The 27,261-nt window shown below is 31.0% G+C and overlaps 1 protein-coding gene across 4 annotated transcripts in view; it reads right to left on the reverse strand.

Moving 5' to 3' along the window:
• Positions 1–4,805: 4,805 nt before the first annotated feature.
• The window catches only part of LOC143251032 (mRNA (2'-O-methyladenosine-N(6)-)-methyltransferase-like), a 38,271-nt gene continuing 15,815 nt past the window's right edge, over positions 4,806–27,261 (reverse strand). For all 4 annotated transcript variants that reach the window (XM_076502319.1, XM_076502318.1, XM_076502316.1 and 1 more), the window contains exons 7-15: positions 25,994–26,093; positions 25,130–25,292; positions 22,364–22,539; positions 21,250–21,336; positions 14,168–14,352; positions 12,446–12,539; positions 11,561–11,661; positions 8,386–8,460; positions 4,806–7,881 (exon numbers count right to left, since the gene is read on the reverse strand). In XM_076502319.1, the coding sequence (XP_076358434.1) occupies positions 7,566–7,881; positions 8,386–8,460; positions 11,561–11,661; positions 12,446–12,539; positions 14,168–14,352; positions 21,250–21,336; positions 22,364–22,539; positions 25,130–25,292; positions 25,994–26,093 (1,297 nt within the window). In that variant the 3' untranslated portion in view covers positions 4,806–7,565. The remainder of the gene's footprint in view (positions 7,882–8,385; positions 8,461–11,560; positions 11,662–12,445; positions 12,540–14,167; positions 14,353–21,249; positions 21,337–22,363; positions 22,540–25,129; positions 25,293–25,993; positions 26,094–27,261) is intronic.

Genomic DNA, 27,261 nt, shown 5'->3' on the forward strand with positions numbered 1-27,261 from the left:
GATCATTGCAAATTAAGTAGATCAGGTCCATATATGTATATATTTATGTAAGCAAGATTATTTTAAATGTTGGTGAATCAGGCTTCATTTTTAAGCCTTTTTTTATTCTTGTGTGTGTATCAACATTTAGTTAAAAAATTGTGAACTTTTTAATACTTACAACCTGGCATAACTACTCAGCAGTAATCTTTATGCTGGTTTGTTCTGGTATACTAGTTCTTGTTAATAAGGAACTGAAATTATGGAAGGGTATTTTTAAATTTACTGGCCAGATTGAAAATTAAAATAATGTTTGATAAAGTAATCGAGTACTTGTGTGATATTTCATTCCACAGTTCCATCAACACACAACGCTTTGGACATCAGTAGAATCTTTGATTATGGGTTTCATGTAACTTTATTAATAAATCTCGAGCAAAATCACCAGGATTAATATCTTTAAAATTGAAGTGAAATTAAACGTACCTCAAAATTTCAGTCGCATTAATTCTTTGGTTTCAGCTACTCTTCCATCACATTGTGGTATCACGTCAACTCCTTCTATATAGTTCTTTTCCAGCAACAGAATGTATTTACATATGCTCAAAGTGTTGTCATTTTCATTTTTTTCAAGATTTTCATATAGATACAGTTGAGACCCGAGGAAGAGAGTGAGTCATATGAAACAAGAAGTTAGTTATATATTTTGAGTTTTGTTTTAAAATGCAATCTTATGTTACTATATCTTTCAATGTACAGATCCAGAATCACCACACTTGAGGGTATTAAAACGTGTCATAAGCATTAATTGAAATTCTCAAGTGATACCTTTTTAATGACACCAGATAATTCCAGTGTTTAATAAGAAGTTGAACTTGTGACACCCATCTAGCTCCATTTTAAATTGGTTCCAGGGCAAACTAACTGTGTGAATAATGGTACACACAGATGAAGCCAAATAATCCACCAAAACAAGTAGAAATAAAGGTGAATAGTGCTAAAGAATTATACTTGAGCCACTATGCTGTATGACCAAGTGAAGTGAATTCTACACACTTCAGTATGAGTCAGACAACTCTTGTGCATTAAGTTAAAAGGCTATTGAGTAAGAGGACCTGTATGCCAGGGTAATACTGATTCTCAAAAGCAGGTTCAAGGGTTAAAAAGGTGTAAATACAATTCAATTTGAAAGGTTGAGCAAACGATGAGTTAAAGAGTGAATAAACAGTCCAACCTACACGAGTCGAAAGTGTAACATGTTGGTAGATGATCTGAATATAGTTGAACTTGGAAGGTTTAGTGGATGTTAGGTTATTAATTATAAGGTTTGACTAACCAGTGACTTATTCCATCTAAAGATGGCTCTGAGCTAAATAATGGACTGCTGTTAGTAGCCTGTTAAGACACAAGTTAGCTGCAGACAATATGAATAATAAGGGAAGAAGAATTGAGGTAATAACAACAGAAATCTTTTTAAGCAAAAACACAAAACTAATAGTGGTCTTAAACCAGAGCAGGATGTGAAAACTTCCTTTAATATCAGCATAGGTTTTTTTCATCTTCAAGCATAGAGAAAGGACAAAAAAAATGAAACATGGAAAATTCACACAGATAGACCAAGATATATGAAATCTGAAAGTGGTGTCCAGTATACTGATAATGCTTAGAAATATGTTTGTTTAAAACCAATGATTCGAAAAACATCCTTAAAAATGAAGAAAGTATAGAATAGTCTCTATTGCTGCACATCTTTCAAGTTTCATAAACTGGACATTAGTCATATGAGAGAGAAGTGGGCAACTAGTCATAAAAAGGAAAAATATTATTGATGAAATAAACTAGATACCAATGTGATGAACAAGAAAACATAGTATGTCTGAAGAGTGATAGAAAACTTAAGAGAGATACCAATTCTGTTATATAATTTTCTTTTTAAATATTTAGAAAATGAGAAAGTTTCCAGTACAAGAGTGTTCAGAGAACTAAGTCTCTTTGTTGTGAAAAAAAAAAAAAAATGTTTTTAGGTTTACTCAAACATTGTGATTTTTGAAGGTTACTGGGAGATTTAGGAATACGATTATCACTGTGATGTCTTCATAGGGAACACACTGGAGAAACCAGCACTTTCCAGGCAGACATTTTTTTTTCTCTTCTTTCTGCAGTCATGGGATTGGGACCAGAATCTGGCATACTAACCACCAAGCCACACATGGCCCAGAAAAATACAAGAGACCTGAAGTATCCACTTAAACATACTTTGTGTGTGACTTAACTGCATACCCTGCCTGACACTAACAAGATTAGTTACTCTGGTGTTGGATTCCATGTAACTTGTTGAAACAGGTTATGTAACATGAAGTTGCTTCTTTTACAACACTATACATAATTTCTCCAACACACCTGGTCATGCATTATTGTTGCTAACTTTGTTACAGCACATTTAAATTTAACATCCTTATTATGCTTGAATCAACTAATACAAAAGTGACTAACTGTTGTTAATGTATTTCATAAAAGCTGATATATAAAACTAGTTATAGCAGTCATTGTGATCAATGAAATTCATTCAAAGTATAATTCAGTGAGATTTTACGGTGATGAAATTGAACATTTGTGGGTGATAATATAAAACAAATAATTTCTGCAATAGATAAAAACGATTTGCAAGTGATAATCAAAATATTAAATATTTTACTATTTGTAAGCAACACTTTAAATTTATAAAACAATACTGATGATTTATGACATTCTTAACTGAAGAAACAGAACATTTTTGTGAGAATGTATCACAAATAACATTATTTGAATGGTTGTGAACATCAAACCAAAACATACTTTGAATAAAAATAGTTCTAGTACAAGGAAGAAGTTCAACTTAAAACAAGTTTTGCCAAGAAATTGTCATATGAAATGACATGAAGAGGGCTGAGATTAATATTTATTTTAATTACAGGCATATACAACTTTTTCTATTTTCCTACATTATGAAACTATTGGCTTTGACTTGATAGAGGTATCAGTACAGAAGGACATTATGATAATAACAGTTCTGTTTATAATATGATGGGTCAGTTAAATTACAAGAATACTGGCTAATTGTTAGTTTAAAATGTCTAAAGTTTAAACCAGACAATGTTAAAGTTTTAGGAGTAATATAATTATATTTCACAAAATTCTAAAAGTTTGTCTAAGATTCAGATACTGATAGTAAGAGGCTGATCTACTTTTCATCCAATACAAGGAAAATTTTATAACCAAAAATCAAGTGTGTTGTACTTCTAGGTCAGCAGCTAAAACTGACAACTTGCTGTAAAAAAAAATACAGTAGTTTTAAGTTTTTCTGCAATTATTTTGTGCTTGAAAGATAGATGAAAACTAGTAATACTTGCAAATGGGAATGAGATATACACAAAAATAATGGTTTTACACTGAAACTCATCACTAAATAACACTTGTAATTATACCAAAGGGGAAAGTTTTCACTGTTAATTCTGGAATATGAACATGGAAACAATGAGAGAACTCTGTATTGAACAGTTGGTGAACTTTTCATTCCTATACTTGTATCCAGTAAACCTCTCTTGAAGAGTTTACTGTTTTATCAGTTCAAACTCTCTTAGAATGTTGAACTGAGCATGCAGGCTTCATCTTTTTACTGCAGAATTTTTCAGTTATATCTGTTCTTATCTTCTACTGCCATTATGATGTTTCTAGCTGAAGATTTTGGTCTTTTTTAAAAAAAAGATTTCTGAATGTCAAGTTGACAAGTCTAGTAGCAGTTTTGAGTTAGTGTAGCCATATTTAAATTAAGCATTGCAAACATTGTGCATTTGTAAGCATTAACCTGGTTATCTAAGTTGAAATAATGAGGCTAAAGACAGTTTGTGGTCACTCGATAGACACTACAAGTCCTGGGGGGCAGTATTAATTATAGACGTTTTACTTCTTGTTAGTGCATTATGTATAATCATTGAAAACAAAAGTAAAACTTGTCACAGTTTCAATTTACACAGTATTCAACACTTCTTCCCATTTTTGAGAAATCTCTCAACTAGCTACAGTCTTGGTTTAACTGAAAATGAAACCACTGACTGATAAAGGAGAGTCATACTGATTTAGAAAAAAAAAACACTTGTAATTTTAAACGTATCTTACATAATGTGACTTTAGAATACAGCATTTTAAGTGCAATACCAGATAAAAATTCTGAACTATATTATGATAGCTGTTTTAAAATTTTAAATTGTGTTCTGTAACCAAATATTTCAATTTGATCATGATATGGAAGTTTGTGTTCCCAAAACTTTTTTCCATCTGAATTAATATACGTGCTTTAGATATCACAAAATATAACCAGTATCATAAAACTGTTTCAGTTTAATTATAACCAATACATGTCACCAGTAATAAAGTAGTTTATTAAACTATAGCTCTGTTATTAAATTCCAAGAACTATCCTGAAGAGCATGTGTATACATAGAGAGTTAACTCACTAAAACACTTCATATTTCTAAACATTGTACAGAGTGTCCCAAAACATTAAATTCTCAAACACATGTTTTAAATGTCAGTTATATATGTTTCAGGAAAGAAAATACCCTGATTGCAAAGTATACCAAAAAGTGATATGTGTATGGCCATTAATAACATGCAAATAAACTGGTGTATTTTTCCATATGAGTAAAGACTTCTGGGACACCCTGTATATTTATAGCAAAATGCTTTCAATTTTAATTTTGTGATGATGTTAACTTCTGATGTTAATTTCAACAAAATATAAAAGTAAATTAAATCTACACTAATAGACCAAAACAAATAAAATGAGCTGGATTCAAATTAACATTTTCAGTTTTAATTATTTAAAACTCAGTCTGTATCTACAATTTCTGAAATACTTAAATTCATCAACAGATATTTTTTTTTTGTTTTATATGTACCCTTCCAAAGAATTTTAAAACTACATCATTGCCTGATAAAAAAAATCTCACAGTAAAAAATAGCAAGACCCCTTCATACATTACAAAATAACTTTTTTTTAAACTACATATATAAGCATATATTACACAATTATAGTATTGTGGGTGAACCTGGTCAACATCATTTGGCTGATCCTATAAGAGACTGTTTGATAAAGGTTTTTTCTTACAGCATAAAAATTGAATACATTATAGTAAAACTAGGTAAGCCTAAAAAACATCATCATATATTACAGCTTAACAGAAGTTATTACAATGATTTGTGTATGTTGCAACAAAGAAACTATTACGTAAGCTGAAATGCTTAAAATGACAAATTAAAATAAGACATTGATATTAATAATGTTAAATAACATAGCAACAGACAGGCAAGCTAAATGTATCATGATAAGAGAATAGAAACCCACAACATATTATCATACACTGAGATGAAACTTGCACCAACTTGTACATGCTTGCAACAGAAAATCAGTGTGGTGTTGTGCATTCTGGTTTATTTCTTACAGTAAGTTACAACAAGTCTAATAACCGTACTGCATTGTGTTACAGCTCACAGACAAATAACACTTACATAAAAAATACCAAGTTCCATAGTGCAAGTCTTCCACCATCCATCTCTCTCTTTTGTTTGTTTTTTTGTCAAAAAATGTAAATTTGCTAAGTTTACGTTGTAAGTATAATAAAATTCATACCCATTTCACTAGAAAAGTTCCTTTAGAGAGAGAATACCTTTTCTTGGTTCTTGTAGATCCAAGAATTAGATTATGCATATAGGTAGCATACCTGAAAAAAAAAATCTTACACATCCAATTACTTATTGTTTTACTGAACATAAAAACAGTTTGTCTGGTACACAACTTTCATTTCTTCAAACATAATTTTTAAAATAAAATACTTTTCAATAAAACAGATAAAACAATACATTTACAACAGAACAATACATAACAATAAAACAAATAAAACAATACATTTACAATAAAACAATACATTACAATAAACAACACATTTACAATAAAACAATACATTACAATGAAACAAATAAAACAACACATTTACAATAAAACTGTTGAAAATCTTCCTATTTGTTACCCATATTAACAGGTCAAAACAAACTTGTAAATTAGCAACTGCCATAAACCAGAAAGTTACATACAGTTTTTAAAGAAGCAGTAACTAAACTTTAACAAATCAGTTGTGCAAAAAATAAAATTAAATAGTTATTTCATTTGAGATATTATAAAAAAAAGATTATAGTCATCTACAATATATCTTAACAACTAACCACTAAACAAGGTAATTTTGTTCCTAAGAACAGTGGCTATAACACTTGTTACACAATATAATGTGTACTGTACAGATATATTGATATATTACACTTATTTTCGAAATTATCTGAAAATCTTTCTTCAAATATAATTCATAAAGGCATTCAATAACATTCCCGACTTTACTATGTTCTCATGTGCAACCTTAAACACCATTTTATGTAAACAAGCCGGGATTCATGGAGGAGATTGCACATTAAAAAAAAATTGTAAAAGAAAACTTCTTAGTTGTGAAGAATATTTTAATAAAAGGTTCTTCCCACCATAAAATCCTAAATTCATTTGTATGATGATGAGAAAAGATATCTAATATTGTGTGTTCACTTAAACACCTTTGATCAAAATTTCTATAACAATAAATTCTGATTTTAAATTATATAATGTGATCTAATGTATACAATTAATACAACCATAAAAAGAAGAAAGTGTCTTACATCCAGTCACTTTCAAATCAATGACCTAGTGAACTTTCATCCATTTACCTAACACATTATATTCCCAATTCAAAAGATACGATGCATATCCTAGTCAAGCCACAAGAAGTAAAACCCTCTGACCAAGATATTGCTCAGTCCAGTTCAATCAACATATATGGAAATATCTTAAGAGTCATAATAATAACTCAAGCACAATCAAAATAAAATGCACAGTCTTCTCAGATCCAATTCTTACAGTTCAATCACCAGATATTTGAATGTTTCCAGATCTTAAGTCACAAATCACCAGAAAATGCACTCTTTTCTCTGAGCTAATGCACAGTCCTTCTCATAAGTCACCAGAATAATTGATTCAAAAATATACTCCAGTCATCATGTAGGGCACCGTATTTTGATGTAATGCAAAAAATATTTATATTATCAGAAACAACATGCTTATCCGATCCAAAGCTACTACCTGGTACAATTATCATTACAATTTATCTCCTTTACTGCTGAAAGCTTTACATCTTTGTTACAGTTTAAAACTTTTACAGTGATGTCCACGTTTTAAATTTTTATCTTAAGATATTAAAATTTTAATTGTAACAATTCCAATATTTTCTTAAGAGATTCTGCTACTTAACAGGACCACAGCAATTCCCATATTTTAGAACAAGATAGGTAACATCTAGCTCAAGAACTTTACAAGTTCTATATTGTGACAAAATTACAAAGACTTCCATATTTAAAGCTTTTTTTTACAAAAACTAGATTCATACCCAAGTGTCTTTTCACTATGATTAAAAGTTTTTGGTGAACTAATTTTCCTCTACTTTACCTAAAGTATGTAAAGTGGAATTACAATTTTACTGATGTTCTACAATTGTGGATCCTGTCTGCTGGAACACTGGATTTGGTTGCTCAGCAGCAAGATGCACTTTTGCTGCTGGTATCTGAGGTGATGGCCCTTGTAACTGACTGTTTGTAACAACTGTCTGAGGGGCTTGAGATTGCACTCTAGGTGGTGCTAGAAATTGCACTCGTTCCTTATCTTTGCCAGGCTTGTACATTTCCAGTAGGTGGTCCACCTTTTCTTGTGTGGGACCCCATCGAACAAAGCCTGCATCATTCTGGAGAAACACAACCACTGTTCCATGAGAAGAGAGACAGCTAATCTCACCCCTGTCAAACAAAAATGGATAAATATATGAACTTCATGATTATGAAGAGAAAAAGTAACTTAAAAATGGAATGAAGTATAGCAAAAAAAAACAACTTCCTTAATGTTGTGCTCCATGGAATTAAATTTGGTGAGAATTTTAAATTTTAATTATATAGGCATTTTTTATCTAATAGAATAAAAACAGTATGATTTAGAAACATTCAAGTGAATAATATATTTATGGAACAAATTTCATGTTTCTTTACAGAATCTTTTTTTTAGAAATCACTTTTCTTAACTACATCTTTATCAACCCCAACCTCAAGGCCCAACAGTATATAAATATTAACTACTCACCACAGATCTCAAATATCTTTACTACCAAGACCTTATTCAAACACATGCAATGACAAAATTAACATGCATTATAATACAGTTTTCATGTGTTTTCAAGACACACGGAACACAGGTGAGAATTAATAACTACTGTGCATGAAAACAAAATTAACTAAATCAATGCTTACCGTACATTGATGTGCTGAAATCCATGACGATACTCGTGTTCAAAAGCTGGGATTAAAAGTTGCTTTCTTTTAAACCTAGAAAAATTGTACAGAACACTTAGGACAAAATAAAAGGCTATAAGATTTTTGCTGAAATATCACATTCTGTAGTTCAATAAAAAATGACACTGATATTTTTCCTACACAGATTACGACTATTAATGGTATGGATACAGACAGATCAACCGTACCAACATGGGCAGGGTAGTATCCACCCAATTTGTAACCCCAAAAGTATCCATGAAAATATTTATACTATAACTTTTGATAATGCAATTGTATCTTTATAAATTTTGCAGATTGTTAAAAAAACATTACAAGGCTTTCATATGCAAAACATTAGGTTTTCAAGTTAAGTATTAAGATTTTTTTAAATTAAGGATTTGCTCATGAATTTTTTCTTTTAGTTGTTGACTATACAATGTGCAAAGTAATTTTGATTTTAAGATAAATATTTTTCATTACCTAAAAATTGACAAGTATCTTTCTAGTTAACTAAACATTTTTTTAAATTAAACTTTAGGCCCGGCATGGCCAAGTGGGTTAAGGCGTTCAACTCGTAATCCAAAAATCACGGGTTCGAATCCCATTTGCACCAAACATGCTCACCCTTTCAGCCGTGGGGGCATTATAATGTGATGGTCAATCCCACTATTCGTTGGTAAAAGAGTAGCCCAAGAGTAGGCAGTGGGTGGTGATGACTAGCTGCCTTCCCTTTAGTCTTACACTGCAAAATTAAGGACGGCTAGCGCAGATAGCCCTCGAGTAGCTTTACGTGAAATTCAAAAACAAACAATTAAACTTTATATTTAATCTGTTATTTTATCAATGTTAATTCTTCGTAGTGTTGATTAATTTGACTGACCTCATAATGATCATGAATATCAGGTAATAAATCTAAATTAGCTTTTTTTTGTTAGAATAACTGCAAATTGTACGAAGAAACCACAGATATCTATTCTAAAGAGCTTAAACCTTGTAACAGTTTACATCTATTTATGTTTATTAATTTATGACCCATGTTTGACTAAAACTTCCCTGACATAAGTTGAATATCATAGTGTGTACATTATCTCACATTACTGTATGGAATACTGTAATGCACAAGTTATTGGTGTGCATACTACATAAAGATTTTTATTTTTATTTTATTATCTTACATACTAAATTTCCATGTTTTACATTTATTATGATAATAAAGAGTGAAAACAAATGAAAAATAAAAATCTTTATAACCAAATATCAAACATTTTGTGTGATTATGGGAAACCCATTTGAAGTAAAAATGTATACTCAAGATGACTGGTATGGGTATTAAAACTTTAATTAAAACAAAGTTCAAAAAACTTTTCGGTCTTCTTCTTAGGTCATTGTTAGGTTAACTTTAATTAAAGTTTTAATACCCATATCACCCGTCTTGAGAATATATCAAGCATTTTTATTTTATCTGTTATTTTACTTACAGTAACATTACACTTGATTTTTCATGTTGTAGGTAATTAATCAAAGTATAATAAAAATAAAGATTGAAAACTCAAAATAAAATATAACATACTGTTAGTACTGATCAGAAAGTGTAAAAGTACTTGTGGTCAGAGTTTACACTTCTCGCCTCACACAATTATTTTTGTAGTTATTTTATTGCCAGCAGATGGCTTAGAAACTAGAAACCAAAACAACAATGAAGTACCAAAGCAAATCTCATGAGAGTTTCTTCAAGTTTTTATACATCTATTTCCTTTGTTTATTCTACTGTTAGCAGCTGAAGTAAAAACCTACCAAACATAGAAAGCAATGAATCACCATTGATGTTTAAGTGTTACTGTACTAAGAGAACTTTGACACTGTAAATATCAAACAAACTTTTGCAGCATGATTTCCAGAACTATCCTTGCGTTAGGATTTAGGAAGTTGTTGACAGTATAATAGCTAAGACAAGAAGTGTCAAAAGTATAATATAATGCTTGTTAGGTATTTCAGTTGGTCAATAAGCAGGTGAGTTTATTGGAATCCCGACTCTGTAAACACAGTGAGGGTGGGATGTCTTAGCTTGTTTACACAGTACATTTGTTGTAAAAATAATTGTTTACAGAAAATGTACATGAGAACTGATACATATGATTTTATTTTAGTGCTGTTGGAGTATTATTACTAATTAAAGACACATTAGAATCATTTAAAAACGTTTGTCCTTTTAGAGCAAAGCCACACTGGGCTATTTATCATGTACACTGTGGAAAGTCAAACTCCAAATATTAGGATTCTTAAGTTTATAGATTTACAGCTGCTCCACTTGGAATTATTTCAAAAGAGCATAATCATATAAGCACAAGCTACTTACTTAGATAAGTTCAGTCTTTCTGCTTAAAGCTTCATATTATGTTAATTCCTCAAATATTTTGAGCAGTAAGGATACCTAAACACAAATTTCATCAGTATCAACTAGAACTGGAACTTTATAAATTATAATAACCAATTTTCTCTGTCTCTCTGTATATATATATTATATTGTATTATATCTCTAGATATTATATTGTAATATCACATAAAATAATTAACTGAGATTACAATTAAATTGATTAATGTCATAAAAATAATCATATAAAGAAAATTGCTTCTTGATGTTCCTGTTTCCAACTAATCCAATTTCCCAAGTAATTGAAAAATTTCCATAATAATTTCTTATTGCTATTTTAAATTGTACTTTGGTAAGCACAAAGCTAAACAATGGTGGACTATCTGCTCTGCCCACCATGAGTTTTGAGCCCAGTCTTTAGTGCATTAAGTCTGCAGTCTTACCACCTACTCCAGGTATTATTTTGGATTAATTTAGCTTAAACTGATTAATGTCACAAATCACCAAACAGTCAACTAATCAAACTCAGATTTGATGGTAATATTAGTAGTTTACATTAATCCAGGTACTCAAATCTCAAGTGGGAAAAATCATTTAACTGAATGTAAGCAATTAATGAGCCTGAAAGTAATTCAACAACAAAATTCAAATAATTACAAGCTCTTATGTGAAAAAATATTTTAGGGCTAGTTTATTTTCTGAAATGATACCAAAAGAAAAAACCAAAAACAATCAAAACTCCACAAAACATTCTGATGTCAATACAAATAAAAGACTTGCCTGCTGGATTCAAGCCTAGCTAGAGATGTGGGGACAGGATCTCGCCACTCTGGCAAGAACACAATAAATGACAAAGGTTCTTGTGAATCACTAAGCAGTTTCTAAAAAGAAGGTAAAGTTCTTAAAAGTTGATGTAAGTATTGTCCACGAAATAATTTATCACGGGATTATTTCATTGAACAGGTATGTAGTAACCATGCTTTATTTTGGTACTTAGAATGGATTTAATTCAGGAGAATAAAACACACTAAATCGATATAAAACACACCAAATCCATATAAAAGCAAATGTAGATATGAAAAAATTCATTAAAAAAACAAACTGAGAAGATATTACGTCAAATTAAAATGTTCTCAATAAACATCTGTTTTGTTTGGACAGATGAGACGTCTTACAAGCTAATATAAACGTTTCTGACGTCTTACTATTTGAGTTAAATTTTATTACATAAAATACTTACTCAAGACATAAAAGTAATTATGGATTTCTAGCTTATAAATAACATCAATGTTCTGAGTTATGTAGGGTTTTAAAATATAGTACAGAAAATATAAAAGAAGATTACTGTTGGTTTTATAGTTGCCTTAGGTTTCTCATATAATAAAAATTTAAACTTCACAAAGTGCACAGAAAAAAATGAAGATAAACTCTAGTTACTAAAACCAATTCACTATAGCAAGGAAGATGTGGCTGTATCAAGACTTTAAACACAAGTTCTCATAAATACACTAGTTTATATTATTATTCACTTTGTAGCCATTAATTCTGTATTACATAATATCCTAAATAAAACAAGTGAAAAGTGTTTCTGGCATTGCACTAGACCTTCAGTTTAACATTAAACTTTCTTTCATTGGTAGATAAAAATGGAAAATCTAGGCTTACCTCAAAGTGGTCTACAACTGCTTCCATGAGCTCTTCACAAAAAGGTGGATTAGCCTCAAATGATCCACTAACTGGATAAAACTTAAGGATGTGCCTGTTGAGGATCAGAATAACTCTAGGTTTTACAATTCATACCACAAGCTGACAAGTATAACTGTTTATTAATAACACTGTGTAACACTAGGTTTTACAATTCATACCACAAGCTGACAAGCAACAAGTATAACTGTTTATTAATAACAATATGTAACACAAATTTTGTTCCTAGACAGTATGTGTTATTTCTTAATTGCTTATGTTGTAAAAGTACAGAAAATGGCCATTATTCCCTTCAAACTTTGCTTTTGTGACCTGGAAAACAAAATTTATAAATTAACCTATTTTCTTTGTAAAAACGGGCAAATATGCACATTTTCATTCACATAAGGTCTGAATAAAACAACATATGAATCAAGATTTACATGTATTTATACTAAAGTTATACAGAAATGTTTAGGAGTGAGTAGTTTTTCGAGATTTGCAACTGTAATGTAAACCACTTTCACATATCAGCCCCCACATATAGTCTCCCATCATGTTTTCATTATACACTCCCAGGTCACAAAAGCAAAATTTGAAGAGAAAAATAGGTCTTTTCCATTTTCTTTAGGCATAATAACACTTTCTGCCCAGGAACAAAAAAAGTAAAAATTTTGTTGCATAGTGTTATATATATATATATAGTGATTGAAACACAAAGTTATATGGAAACATCAAACTCTAGTGTTTTCACTTTTGATGTACAATGTGCACGTGACTAATGTACACTGTTAATATACAATATACACATGACTTAAATAATACTGTCAGTGTAAAATATGAACAGAACCATTAAACTATACTATGCAAGTACAGTAAATACAAGATTGTTAAACCAAGCTACCAACTATAATTAACCAAACAAACAGAAGATTGGCCTATCAGACCAATCCAGTGTAGAAGAAATTTTAGCTATAATTCTAAATGTACCAAATGTATGTGCATGAAATCCAGCAATGTTTTAGTAAATGTACACAGAAAATCAGATGTGTTATTAAAGTATTTGTATTAAAGACGTATCTCTGAAATGATGACGTCAGACTTACTCAGACACATTTTGGAGTGAAAGGTAATATGCATATGAATAATAAAAATATTTTCATCCATTATACAGAACCTCTAAAATGCGTAACTACAGACTTTTCAATATCCTTGTATACTGTATTTAGTATTTACTCTCCTATATCACAAAATATCACCAAATTGGCAATACAAGGAAAAAGGAGTAGTTAATAACTCTGATATTAAACATATAATACCATGTTGAATGGCACTCTGTATAAGGCCTTGGCACATATACTATAGCCCCAACCTGTACAAATAGGGTTAAACTATGAGAAAAAGTGTCCAATATCTGTAAAATGTTAGTAGCATTATTAAAATGCACAAGCAATATGAAATGCTATAAATAATGTGAAAGTTTACTGTTAGGTAAGCATTAATGAAGTGTTAATTGAGCTGGTTGTTCAAAAGTATATTTTTTCTACTTAGTTCTAAGGGTATACATATAACAGGAACAACAATAATTTAACATTAAGACCTCTATTCAAATGTTTAAAGGGATAATTTTACTTTAAACTTGAGATGTACTATATGAAAAATATAAAAATAAAACAAGTTTTTATTCGCTAACATTTAACTCACCCCCGAGACCCAAAGAAACTGTCAGTGTCAGGAAATGCTGAGCAGTACTGACGAAAATAGCAGTTCAGTGGGGAAGCAAAGCATTCAAAAGTAACTCCAAACAGTTTGTGCAAACAATCAAATACAGATACTGGCAGTGCCACCTGAGTGCTGTGACCTTCGTTGGGACTGGAGCCAATAAATGTCTAGAAATAATACAACAAATTTTCTGAGATCAAATAACCAAAGAATTAAGTACTAAGCTCATTCTCTTATAAAGAATGTACTGAATACATAAGAAATAATGTTTTATGTTGGAGACTACAAAATGATGGGGACAAATTTTATACCAAATAAAAACCCAGTCTGTTAGTGTGTACATTTAAGTTGCTATATTGTATTCTTCCCACAGCATATTAGTCTGTTGTTATGATCAACTCTTATATTATTCTAGCCTTCCCTTTTTTAAAACTGAATAAAACAAATTTTTTTATCCTCTGTGACTCTACCAAAAATTTTCTATGGATGAAAACAAAGCTGCTAAAATTTGAGTCAACTATACAATATTAACATGTTCAGTGCTGTAGACGAGATAACTCGTCCAAGCCGATTGGTAAAACAGTGCCATGGACGAGTTAATTCATTCTCAATAATACCTAACTTCAATGCTAGATGTCAACACAATACATGCATCTGACCTACTCACAAATTGTTTCACTTTCGATCCAAAATGAGGCCACGAAAAAAGTTACAAAATGGAAAAGCATTAGAGTTGTATTGTAGCAGCTGAAATACTTGGCAGTCAACAGGTTAATGTACCATATAATTTATGAACGTTATAATTTTCCTACAGTTAAATGTATTTCTGATAGGTAACTTAATTCCCCCTCACATAAATAGCTACACTCATTCAGTGCTATTTCTACACACACCACAAACATTTTATCTCCTGTCCATTGGAACTGACTGATTCCAATATGCCTCTCATGAAAACCATAGTGCATCAACCTTCCACCGATAAAAATACAACATACTCTCATGATGGAAATTACTCCCTCTAATCGGCCCGGCATTGCCAGGTGGTTAAGGCACTTGACTCGTAATCCAAAGGTTGTGAGTTCGGGTCCCCGTCACACAAAATATTCTTGCCCTTTCAGCCATGTGAGCATTATAATGTGATGGTCAATCCCATTATTTGTTGGTAAAAGAGTAGCCCAAGAGTTGGCAATGGGTGGTGATGACTAGCTGCCTTCCCTCTAGTCTTACACTGCAAAAGTAGGGACGACTTGCGCAGATAGCCCTTGTGTAGCTTTGCATGAAATTCAAAACAAACCAAATCCTCTAATCACGTCTACTGAACTACCACATTGAGTTTTGGCAGAAGACTGAAGTACTGGTTTTCAGTTGGGAGGAAGGTTGATTAAGGTAAGTACCAACATTCTTAGTACAGGAAATATTTTTGGTTTTGATACAGTACATTACCTCTGCTCACAAACATATCTGTAATCACAGAGACAAATTATAAAACCTGATGTGGGGGACTGTACCCCTTGTGAACCAAGTATATTTTTTGTTCATTGTAGAAAGATGTCAATCATGCATGTAGAAAATGGAGTAGAATATCCAAATGAGAGAGAACTTCAAATTAATGAGGTTGAAGGAAATCAAAACCCCCTAGACCCATGAACAGAGCACATTGAGAGATCAATCCAAGAACCCAACTTCAGGTATCAATGTCTGCATAATGCAAACCACCTCTGCCAAAAATAAGTAAAACCGACTGGAACTGTTCCAAGCACAGTAATATTCTTGGACTAATAAACATTGAGAGATAGCACAAGAGGAAGAACCGTAATAATAGGCAATTACCTCCACTTTGACCCACAAATATGATGTAGTAACAAGAGTATACACACAAGAATATAGACATTTCTGATACAACTGTGAGGATTTATGAGGATTGGAGCACTGGGAGAGTGGTTCAAACACAGGCAAAGTGAGGCAATGTAAGACCACGTAAATATACCCATCTGAAAGGGCAATCCACCATGGCAAATTAAAATTGTGGAAGGAATACATCTGCAGGTGAAGTATAGGATTGAAAAAATGAAAGGTGTGGGACAAGACTGCCCAAAAAATATAAAACTGAGGAGACAGAAAACCCCTGAATCAAAAGCCAAGTAAAGAAATCTGTAAGATGAAGAATAATAGGTTGATCAGGGGAAAACCCTGGACATGGTGACCAATGATAAAAGACTTTCCATTTGCACTTTGAAACTTTCATTTAGGAACCTAATCAACCAGCCCATTATAGCCACCTCAAAGAGCAGTTGATAAAGGTAACAGGTGGACTTTTGTTCAGAATAAGCTAACAGTAGCCGGATGTCCAAAGAAAGAGAAAATACAAACCAAGAGCATGTAAGTGACAAACAAATGCTCTGAACACCTCTCAAACATACAGAGCCTGAAGGGCAATGTGTGAAATGGATAAATTACCCTGTGCAGAATAAACCAAAGAAGGGATTGAGAGTGATAATTCCTCTTGCTTGTCTATAAACCATGAGAAAAAGCCCACCTAAGGATGAGAAACACTTCAATCTAAAACAGGGCAGATTGAAAATTAGAATGAAACAGAAGAAATGTAGTACAGACCATTAGTCTCCAGCTTAGCAAGAGTACGACAAACAGAAAGGTATAAACGACTGTTGATAAACACTTTTGTACTGCCTAAAAGAGACACAGAGTTGTGACTAGATCCCATGCCATGGGGAAGGGAAAGGGTACCAGAGATAAAGGAGGTGGAGAGAGAAATAGTAAGACAAGTCCCTCTGGTAAAACTCAAAGAACTCATGGATATGTAATGAAAAATTGCTAATAGGTAACAAAATCATATAGTCAAGCTTCCATTGGACTAGTTAAGTCTCCAGTACTGTTGGTGACATGCCCATTGACACAGGATAATATAATGAGATGAGAAACACCTTGAAGGGAGAACATGGATGAATAGATAAGAGGCAGGACAGGAAAGAAATAGGCACAATTTGCAGCTCCAACTGTGTAATTAAAGGGTAGAGTTTTGATACAAAGGTTATATGACACATCAGTTTTAGTTACATGACCCAAAAAGTATCGCCAAAAAAAAAATGTAAATTCCTCTAAAAAAAGAGACAGAAAATAAACCTGGGACAAGGTCACATTGTGACCCAGAAGGTCCAAACAACAGTGAATTCATATGTTTAAAGTGAGACCCAAAGATGACAAATGAATAAACAGGTAGATTATAATGAATCATAAAAATTGGTGAATTGGATAAAACATCACATTACTAATAAATCAAGTTGAGAAATGCTGTATTAGGCTTAGCTGACTCTGAAGGATGGGGAAGGAAAGAGACAGGATAACCTGATGAAGTAGAAAGGCTATCAAATCTTCCTTCGCCCAAACAGGAGAATCAGTGGGACAAGTTCAGGAGAAGAAGGTTGACCCATACAATGATCAACCTCACAATGGAAAATAGAAGAAATATCCCATGACAGATCTTTCCCATATGAAGCCTGTGAAAATAGTGCTAGAGGTATAACATGCCTGAAATGGGAACATGAACTATATAATTCACTGTAGAAATACACAGGATTTTTGTCAAGGTGATATATACTGGTACATTATACAGGCACCATTTTTCCTATTGCAAAATGGATGGAAAAGTGACAAAACTTGAAAAAGTAACATAAATGAATGTGTGAATTTTCCCCTTTAAACAAATGATTTTGTTCGCAAGAAGATCAAAGAGTTACCAAACTAGAAGTATTGAAAATGACAGTTTAAAGGAGTGTAAAACATACTGTTTGTTTGTTTGTGATTGTATGATCCTCAGTGCAACATGATGCGTAAAGTATCAAGTTGGGTTAGCATGCCATTAACAGAGAACATCAATGATCACCTAGTTTTAACACCTACAACATACAGCAACTATCATTCAATGTAAGATAGCAACCTCACTTTGACTGACAGATTTCAATTGAGTAGCTGCAGATGAAAGCCAGTTTGGGTGGATGAAATACTGAGTTCAAAGAGAGTGCTTGAGACTGTGAAACAGGTGCCCACAGGTCGAGTTTACCTGTCTGGGAAGCATGGACTGTACGTTTGTTCAAACAAGTCACAAAGTGGGCAAAGACGATTGGTGTAAGTAATCACACAGCACCTTCTCAGCACAGATAAAAATATCCAGATGCACATGAGATGGTAATGCCAATTTGTGCAGGTGTGCATTTCTCTTCTTCCATGTTTTAATTTTATTGTAAGTGGGAGTATATATCATTTTTATTGCATCTTGAAAAAATGCTCCAACATAAAAATGAAACGTATTATAAGTTTCTTTTTACTTTCTGTGAATAAGAAAGCTAGAAAAAGTGAGGAAATGACCCAAGAACAGGAATTAATGGCATGAGTGGCACTTTCTGTCCCAGGTCCATGACTGGCCTAGCTGGTGGACTACAGTTAAAAAAAAAAAAAAGACTTTTTGCAGGAAGTATGACTGGTTGTATATTAGAAATAAGAAACTTGGCTGTACAGCTTGCTAGAAAATTAGAACTTTTGGAATGGAAATGAAGGAAGGAATTAATGTTTGTAAAGAATGGGCCAACAATGAAAGAACTCGTCTTAGTGAAAGTTTAAAATAAAAGCTTCTTTCTTTAGGGATAAAACTTTAATCACAAAGAAACCATGGGACACAAAGCTGTGGTAAAATTGTTGGTTGAAGTTGAAAAAGAGAAAATTTAAAACGTGTGTTTAAAAGCAATAGCTTGTGAAAAAGTGGTCACTGTAAGAATTTTTTGCACAGTAAATAAGACAGTAAAAGAAAACCAACAATTTAATAATTCTGAATCTAGAATAAGTTTACCAGAACTAAATAGAACTGATAACGATCTGTACCTTTCAGCCAATGAATGCATGTATTCGCATCATGAATCATATTAAGGATGAAATAAGAACAAACTAATTTATACAGTTACTAAATTGAAAAGTAGAATTGGATTGATAATTAACGAGTCAACTTCTTCGAGTAAAAAAATCTACTTTGATAGTGTATATTCAAACCTGTATCTTGAATAATGGAATGAACTCACCAGTAAATTCGTTTTTGAACTTGATCAAACTAGAAAACATTATTGTTTGCAATAATTGGATTGTTTGATTCTTTAGTTAATTGTGTTCACTTTTATTTAGTTTGTGTGGTACGTGATGGTGCAGCTGTGATGTTGGAGAGTAATATTGGAGTTATGAAGTTGATGAAAGACAAATTTTCTTCTGTAACTCTGTAGCACTGCGTTAATCAGAGGTTAGAACCATCAGTCAGTAACACTATAAAACCAATTTCAGGGACCAACCGATTTAAAGCATTTACTGATAAACTTTATGTCTTTTATCACGCATCACCTGAAAAAAAATAGCAGGAAAATGAAAGTGTAAGAAAACATGCTGGAGATTCAAGTTTCAAAAAATTATATGAATTTTATGTATTTAGTGGGTGGTGTTTAGTTTCTGGTCAGTTTCAGCTGTTTGCAAAAACAATGAAGTGTTGGTGTAACATCTGAAAGAAATAAAGCTCAATTCAACAAGGGACAAAAAACAGCAATGTGTACATGAGAGCTTAGAGTGAAAAATTACAAGCACAGAATTTCTGTTGCATGTAGGATCAATGTTCGATGCTTTCTAATAAATATATAAATTGAGTTTGAAGTTACAAAACTGCAATACAGACTTGTAGGAAGAGGATCAAAATCTTACTGCTCTTGTTGAGGTTTTTGAAAAAATGGTGAATGATTCCATGTCCACATTATTAAAATACTGCTGAAAATCTTCACTTACAGGAAGTTTTACTTTATGACAAAGAATGCAGAAAGGTTCCTCCAATTAACGTGGAAGCATTTTACAGAATCTTGAGAAAATTAATCGAAAATAGGTTGCTTTATAGTAATTAACTGCAGTGGGCATGTGTACTTGATAGCAAACATCAGTCTGAAAATGGATGTGTTAATTTATTATTTGGCAAAATGAGGCTCAGAAAATTATCAACATGACTTCAGCTAAATAAAACTGATGCGATTTGTGGATTTCATTAAATTTGATCGAAAAGACAGTTCTGGAAGAACTGCAGCATTAGAAATATGCTTTGAGTACCATTCCTATTTCTTCCAGTGAATCTGAATGAGGGATTTTGCAACTGAATTTGACTGACACCCCAAGCAGAGTTTCATTTATGATAAAAACTGTTTTAGCTGTTTAGTAAACTTGTCGGACTGCCCTTTCCATGTTTGACTCCAAAAATACATAGATTCATAGTTGCTCCAAAAATGTCACTCAGCAGTAGACTAGAAAAATGAGGAATGAAATCAGGATATTGTGTCGAATGAGAATATGACGAAAATTTGGAATTTTCTGTAAAAAGGTAATTTAGTATATTCTTATGTTTTCATCTCTTAATTTCTTATGTATACATGCACAAGTACTGGGACCCCTTTTTCCTTTTTTGCAAAAAAGCACTGGAAATATGTGAATATGAGAAAAACAAAACAAAACTGGGAAACAAAATTAATTTAAAAGATTTATTCAATGCAAAGAAACCAAAAGTAATTCAAATTCAGAAATTAATACTAGTAAAAACAAAACAATTCAAATGAACAGCACCAAAGGAAAGAAACATCTGAACACAAGTATTGCCAAACCAAAAGTGACAGTTCTGCAAAAGTGAATAGAGCTACATGCATCATGTCAGAGGAAAAAAAAGGCTTGTGGCATACATGATTTTTTTTTTTCATATAGGTAAATAATGAACAAGAATAGCTGATTACATGAGAAGTAGTAGTAAACTGTATCAGAATTATGATTTTTGTTAAATAAACTGTTCTAATCCATTTATTAAATGTTTTTCTCACATGATTTATATTAATGATCCATCAGTGTCCATCTATTATTTTAAAGCAAGAGTATAAATACATTTAATGTTATTTCTACAGTACATTTGTCATTGGTCTCAATGTGAACCATTGTAAGAAAAAAACAAAAATTATTAAAATATATTTTTCTTGAACAAAATTACTTACCTGATACCTCTTTAACATGCACCAAACCCTGGCAATGAAATATTCAAAGTTACGGTCATCAGTGCAGTTCCATCTGTACAGTTGCTCCTGATAAAGAAATACTTGAACTTTTCTTGATTGATCAATGTTTAAAGGCTAATTGAAATTCATTTCTAACTTACTAAATTCAATGTGTTTTAGCCCTTAAATAGTGGGAATGTTCTACATAGTAGCATCAATAGATGATAGCTGCCATTTAAGGGTTAACCAACTGTAAGCTAATCACAAGTTTTTTTATCTTGTTGTCTAAAGTAGCAAAAATACCAATTGTGTCCATTCACAAGTCCTTGTAGCTGGATATCTGTAGTACTAGCTGTGGCCTATCATAAGTACTTGTATCTAGATATTTGTATTGTAGTATGAGCTGTAAGTCTATCATGGATATTCCTATCTATATCTGTAGTGCATACTGTAAGCCTATGACAAATCTTCATATCTATATGTCTTTAGTATCAACTGTAAGCCTACCACAAGTCCTCATATCTATATGTCTGCAGTGTCAACTGTAAGCCTAGCCCAAATCCTTGTATTTATATTTGTAATGCCAACTGTAAGCCTAGCCCAAGTCCTTGTATTTATATTTGTAATGCCAACTGTAAGCCTACCATAAGTATTTGTACGTGTGTGTCTGTTGCACCAAGTATACCCTTTCACAAGCTTTAACAGTCAAGTGTCTTTAATATTAACTTCATGTTTCTCGTAAGCACATGAATCTATCTATTAATTGTATTATATGTCTCAGGTATGTGCTACCTTTGCACACTGTATTGATATACAGTCTATGTCAATGACTGTATGTGTGTGCTACACATAGCCAGATCTTCCAACCAAATGTGCAAACAATACATGCATACAATATTCATATACACATGCATCAAATTTTTTTATTTGGTACTAACCAAATATTAGGATTACTAATAAGGAGATTCCAAACACTTATTTGCAATTAAATTATCTGCTTGTGATGAAAAAACACATTTAAGACAAACAGTCTATTTCTTTAACAATTCTTCTACAGTCAAGTAAATTCAAAACGTTAGTATTTGACAAAAATATTTAAAAAGGCATTACTTACTAGTTTCTGAAAATAAAGTGTATTTATTCGAACAACATCTCCACAAAATTGGAGGAGGGTAACATCTCGATCCGTAAGTAGGTCAACTCTGGGTAATCGTGGAGTTGAGATAGCAAACTGGACTGGATAACAAAATACCTTCTTGGGATTATTGACCTGCAGTGCACTAGTGATTTCTGTGGAAAAACACATTGTGTGTATTCACTACAAAATAGACCATTTACCTTACAATATCAAATAAAAAATATGCATAAACATAATTCTTAAAATAACTATTTTGATGCTTGGAAAATACTTTTATTTCCTTACACGTTTTTTTTTTAATTTATAAAAATCTACTTTACAAATAACAATCTGTGTCCCTTAGAATTTAACATTTGGTCAACACTAACATAAAAAGATTTGCTGAATGTTATTGTTCAAAACATTTATTAACACTTTGTACAAACCACTCTGGATATGTAAATTTCACCATTCTTAAGTAAATAACTAACGTTTTGTTTCTGGAATTTCTGAAACTGTTTCATACCAGGACATGTCTCTCAGTTTCAATGTACATTCTCTATCATTCTAAAGTAAACACATTAAGTACCCTTGCATATGGTGAGTAACAAAAATTAAAATAATTCACTTATTATCAAAAAGTGTCACACACAGAAAACACGACTAATATTCACCAACTATCAGATTTATGTATGAAGGAATATTTCATGAAATATATATACAGAGGTATCTTTACATACACAAAAAAAAAATGAAGTATTAAAATACACTCAATGGTATGGTATGAAAATAAGATGGTAACATCCCTTTCAAAGATATTTTTTCTTCACATAAAAGAACATTTAAACTAAGTGTATGTGACATCATACACTTAGTATTTATTTCCCACAATACAAACAATTCATAGATTTACCTACTTAATTTCATTATGGGTTTTTAACTGAATTTGTGTAATCTATCTAATAATGTAAAACTTTGAATTAAATCATAAAATTTCACAATTTAAAAATGAAATTTCTACTGATGTAAAAATTAAATATTTATTGATGTCACAAATATTATATAACACACGATTGCATTAGCCCTTTTGCAATGAGCTTGATATATACAAGTTCATCTGCATGTTTGCACATGTTAAGTTTTTTAAACTATAACTTCTGACATAATAAGTGTATCTTTACAAAAATCGGTAGATCTTTAGGAAAGATTCCATGTATTTTGTAAACAAAAAAATCAAATTTTTAATGAAATATTTTTACTAAAGATTTGCTTGTGAAAATATTGAGCCTGTTTTGTTATTAGTCTGAGTGCAAAGTGATTTCATGTTATGATTACAAAAAGTATTGTCTGTCCCAAGTGTATCAAGTATTATTTGCATAATCTCTTAAAGTCTTCTAAATATATTTCAAACATTTGTTTTCAGTAATACTTTACATTTTATGCTATTTTCTGTACTCTAACTATGTGGGGTCTGTCACTTGACCAACCTCATAACCATCATAAAAATTAGGAAATAAATATAAGTTACCCTTTTTTTGGTGCTTAAGTGACCACATAACAGGAAAATATAAATGTTTAGTTTAAGTAGCTTAAGTGTGATAATACTATATATTTATTATATTGTCCTTTCAGTCATGCTTAGTTAACATTAAACAACTTGCACTGACGTGGTGTGTGTGCAATCATGTTACGTATCAAGTAACAAAAAATTGACCTTTATCCTTCCCTGTCTTGGCTGTGTTTTAGTGGGCTAGTAATATTTTGTAATACTCTCACATTTTAATTATTATAAATTATACATGTATGTAGATTATTACTATTTAGAAATAAATCATTAAACTTATTTTTCAAGAAGAAGAGCAAACAATTATCTCTTCTCACTACAATATTTAAAGTTGGATGCTGCTGAATGTAGGTTGCTAAGCCTTTTAAAATTTTGCACATCGGGTATCACACACTTTTTTTTTAGGTTTTATATATACAGATGAATAATCAAAAATCATAAATAACTATAATGATAACACAGAATTCCAGTATAATGTATTAAGCTTCATTACTAAGATGTACTTAGATTAACAAAAATATGAAACTTCGAGCAGATTAGAGAAAACCTACCTTCTTGAAATCTTTGTTCAAAAGAATGTGGCAGCCTTTTTACAAATTTAAATGGCTGAGAGAACCACTAGGGACATTCTAAGCTGTTGATTGGTTATTCACATGTCATATATTGAAATATAAAAGACTGTTTCCAAAATTGGAAGAGATGAACAGTGCCACTGTTTTCAATTTAGTACGTAAGCCATATATCAGTAAAATAAAAAGATATGAGGTTCGTATTTGATATTCTAGTTTGTTAATATTGATAATTTGAGTTCCTAATTTGTATGAAACTATAGACTTAGTATTTTGACATCATAAATATCTAATTTTAAACACTGCTGCATTCATCATACCATGTGACTCACTAAGATGTATATTTAAGTGTGTTCTTTTAAATCAAGAAATTAACTCACATATCATATTAAAGTTTGAATTATAATCTACAGTTTGATTACAAATTTATTGACATATATTCATAAAATAGAAGATTAATAAAATTTTGGATGCAAGTCAACAAATGCAATGACACAGCTTTTGACCTGTGGCAAAAGGGTTAACAGTGCAGAAAATGAATTTTAAAATTTCCTGAATGATACAATGGATAAAACAGCACAAACCTACAGTCTGAATTATCTAAAAGTACTATTGAGTCTTACTACATACCCTGTATATCATGCTGATTTAAAATTGCCCAGTGTTTTTCATGAATTTTTTTTACATAATCACATGACATGTGGTATATCTTAATGCAAATTCCTTCTACTGATGTTTTAGCTGCCTCCACAAGGTGAGGTTGGCACTGTTGTCTTAAGTGTGCCAATCTTTCCTGAAGATACAAAAACAATGAATAATCTTAAAATATCAATAAATACTAAAAATATGAATATCTTCTAAACAGTCACACACACACAAAATTTCAAAACAGTCTTTTTGGCTATTAATCTTCAAAATCAAAATGCAAAATTGATATTTCAATAGAATAAAATCACAGGTTTGTTTTAAAACTTTCAAAATTAAAAATCACGAGTGTAAAAACTATTTGGGAAAGAAAAAAAATATATATATATATTACAAAATCAACTATCTGTTTCTTATTTCACTGGAGTGAAATCAGGGATTAATTTCCATTTTTTTTAAATTGGTAAAAACAAAACAAAAATTGTAACAATTAACTGGAAAAAATGTGAAAAAATTAGGTTTACAGAAAACAGCAACTAAGATAGCCAACAAAACAAACAAGAATCCTCCAAATCTTTGATATGATTGTAAAATAACATACTGAAATTCATTGTTTCATCATTGCTTTGAGAAACATTTTACAAACGTTTGACATTCTGTATTAGAAAAGAAATGAATAAAACTGAGTTTACTGACTTAAATAAAAAATCAAATTCTAAAGTTTTTGTGTTAGAAACATAAAAGTATATTTATTACTACAACAAGATCATTTAAAAAACAAACAAAAACTCAAAGAAATCACAATAGCTCTACTTTTGAATGTCGAGGAAATAAGCTCTTCAAGCTTACCAAATAATCATCATAGGAAGCATTAAGGGTCTGCCTTATCCACTGAAAGGCATCTTCTGAATTCCATTTAACAATTTTTCTGCTTTCAGATGAGGCATTTCTGAATAGTGAAATTAGAATGAACATACAACAATGGAAGCAACATAAACAAGTCAGCAATTTTATGATGATTTAAGTAATAAATGAATTCACCACAATAATATAATCTTATGATGATCTAAGTTATAAATGAATTCACCACAAGAAAACAATTTTGATGATCTAAGTAATACATAAATTCATCACAAGAATACAATTTTATGATGATCTAAGTAATACATAAATTCATCACAAAAATACAATTTTATGATGATCTAAGTAATACATAAATTCATCACAAGAATACAATTTTATGATGATCTAAGTAATACATAAATTCATCACAAGAATACAATTTCATGATGATCTAAGTAATAAATAAATTCATCACAAGAATACAATTTTATGATGATCTAAGTGATAAATAAATTCATCACAAGAATACAATTTTATGATGATCTAAGTAATAAATAAATTCATCACAAGAATACAATTTTATGATGACCTAAGCAATAAATAAATTCATCACAAGAATACAATTTCATGATGATCTTTTAAATAAATTCATCAAAGAATATGATGATCTTAGTAATATATAAATTCATCACAAGAATACAATTTCATGATGATCTTAGTAATAAATAAATCATCACAAAATACAATATGATCTTAGTAATAAATAAATTCATCACAAGAATACAATTTCATGATGATCTTAGTAATAAATAAATTCATCACAAGAATACAATTTTATGATGATCTAAGTAATAAATAAATTCATCACAAGAATACAATTTTTTGATGATCTAAGCAATAAATAAATTCATCACAAGAACACAATTTTATAATGATCTAAGCAATAAATAAATTTATCACAAGAATACAATTTCATGATGATCTAAGTAAAAAATAAATTCATCACAAGAATACAATTTTATGATGATCTAAGTAATAAGTAAATTCACCACAGGATATTTCAACTCATAAATGAAACAGATCTTGAAAACAGGAGTCTGACACAAAGACTTTCATTATAAGTTTAAAATTAATAAGTTAACACAAACAAGGTACCAAAGAACAAAAATATATTACAGAAACTGCTCAAATTCTGGTCTATAATATTACAAAAACCAGAGATATGAAAAACTGGTAGATGATAAACCGTCAGACAGTTTATTCCAGAATAATTC

This window comes from Tachypleus tridentatus, chromosome 5 (assembly GCF_004210375.1).
Source record: "Tachypleus tridentatus isolate NWPU-2018 chromosome 5, ASM421037v1, whole genome shotgun sequence".
NCBI lineage: Eukaryota > Metazoa > Arthropoda > Merostomata > Xiphosura > Limulidae > Tachypleus > Tachypleus tridentatus.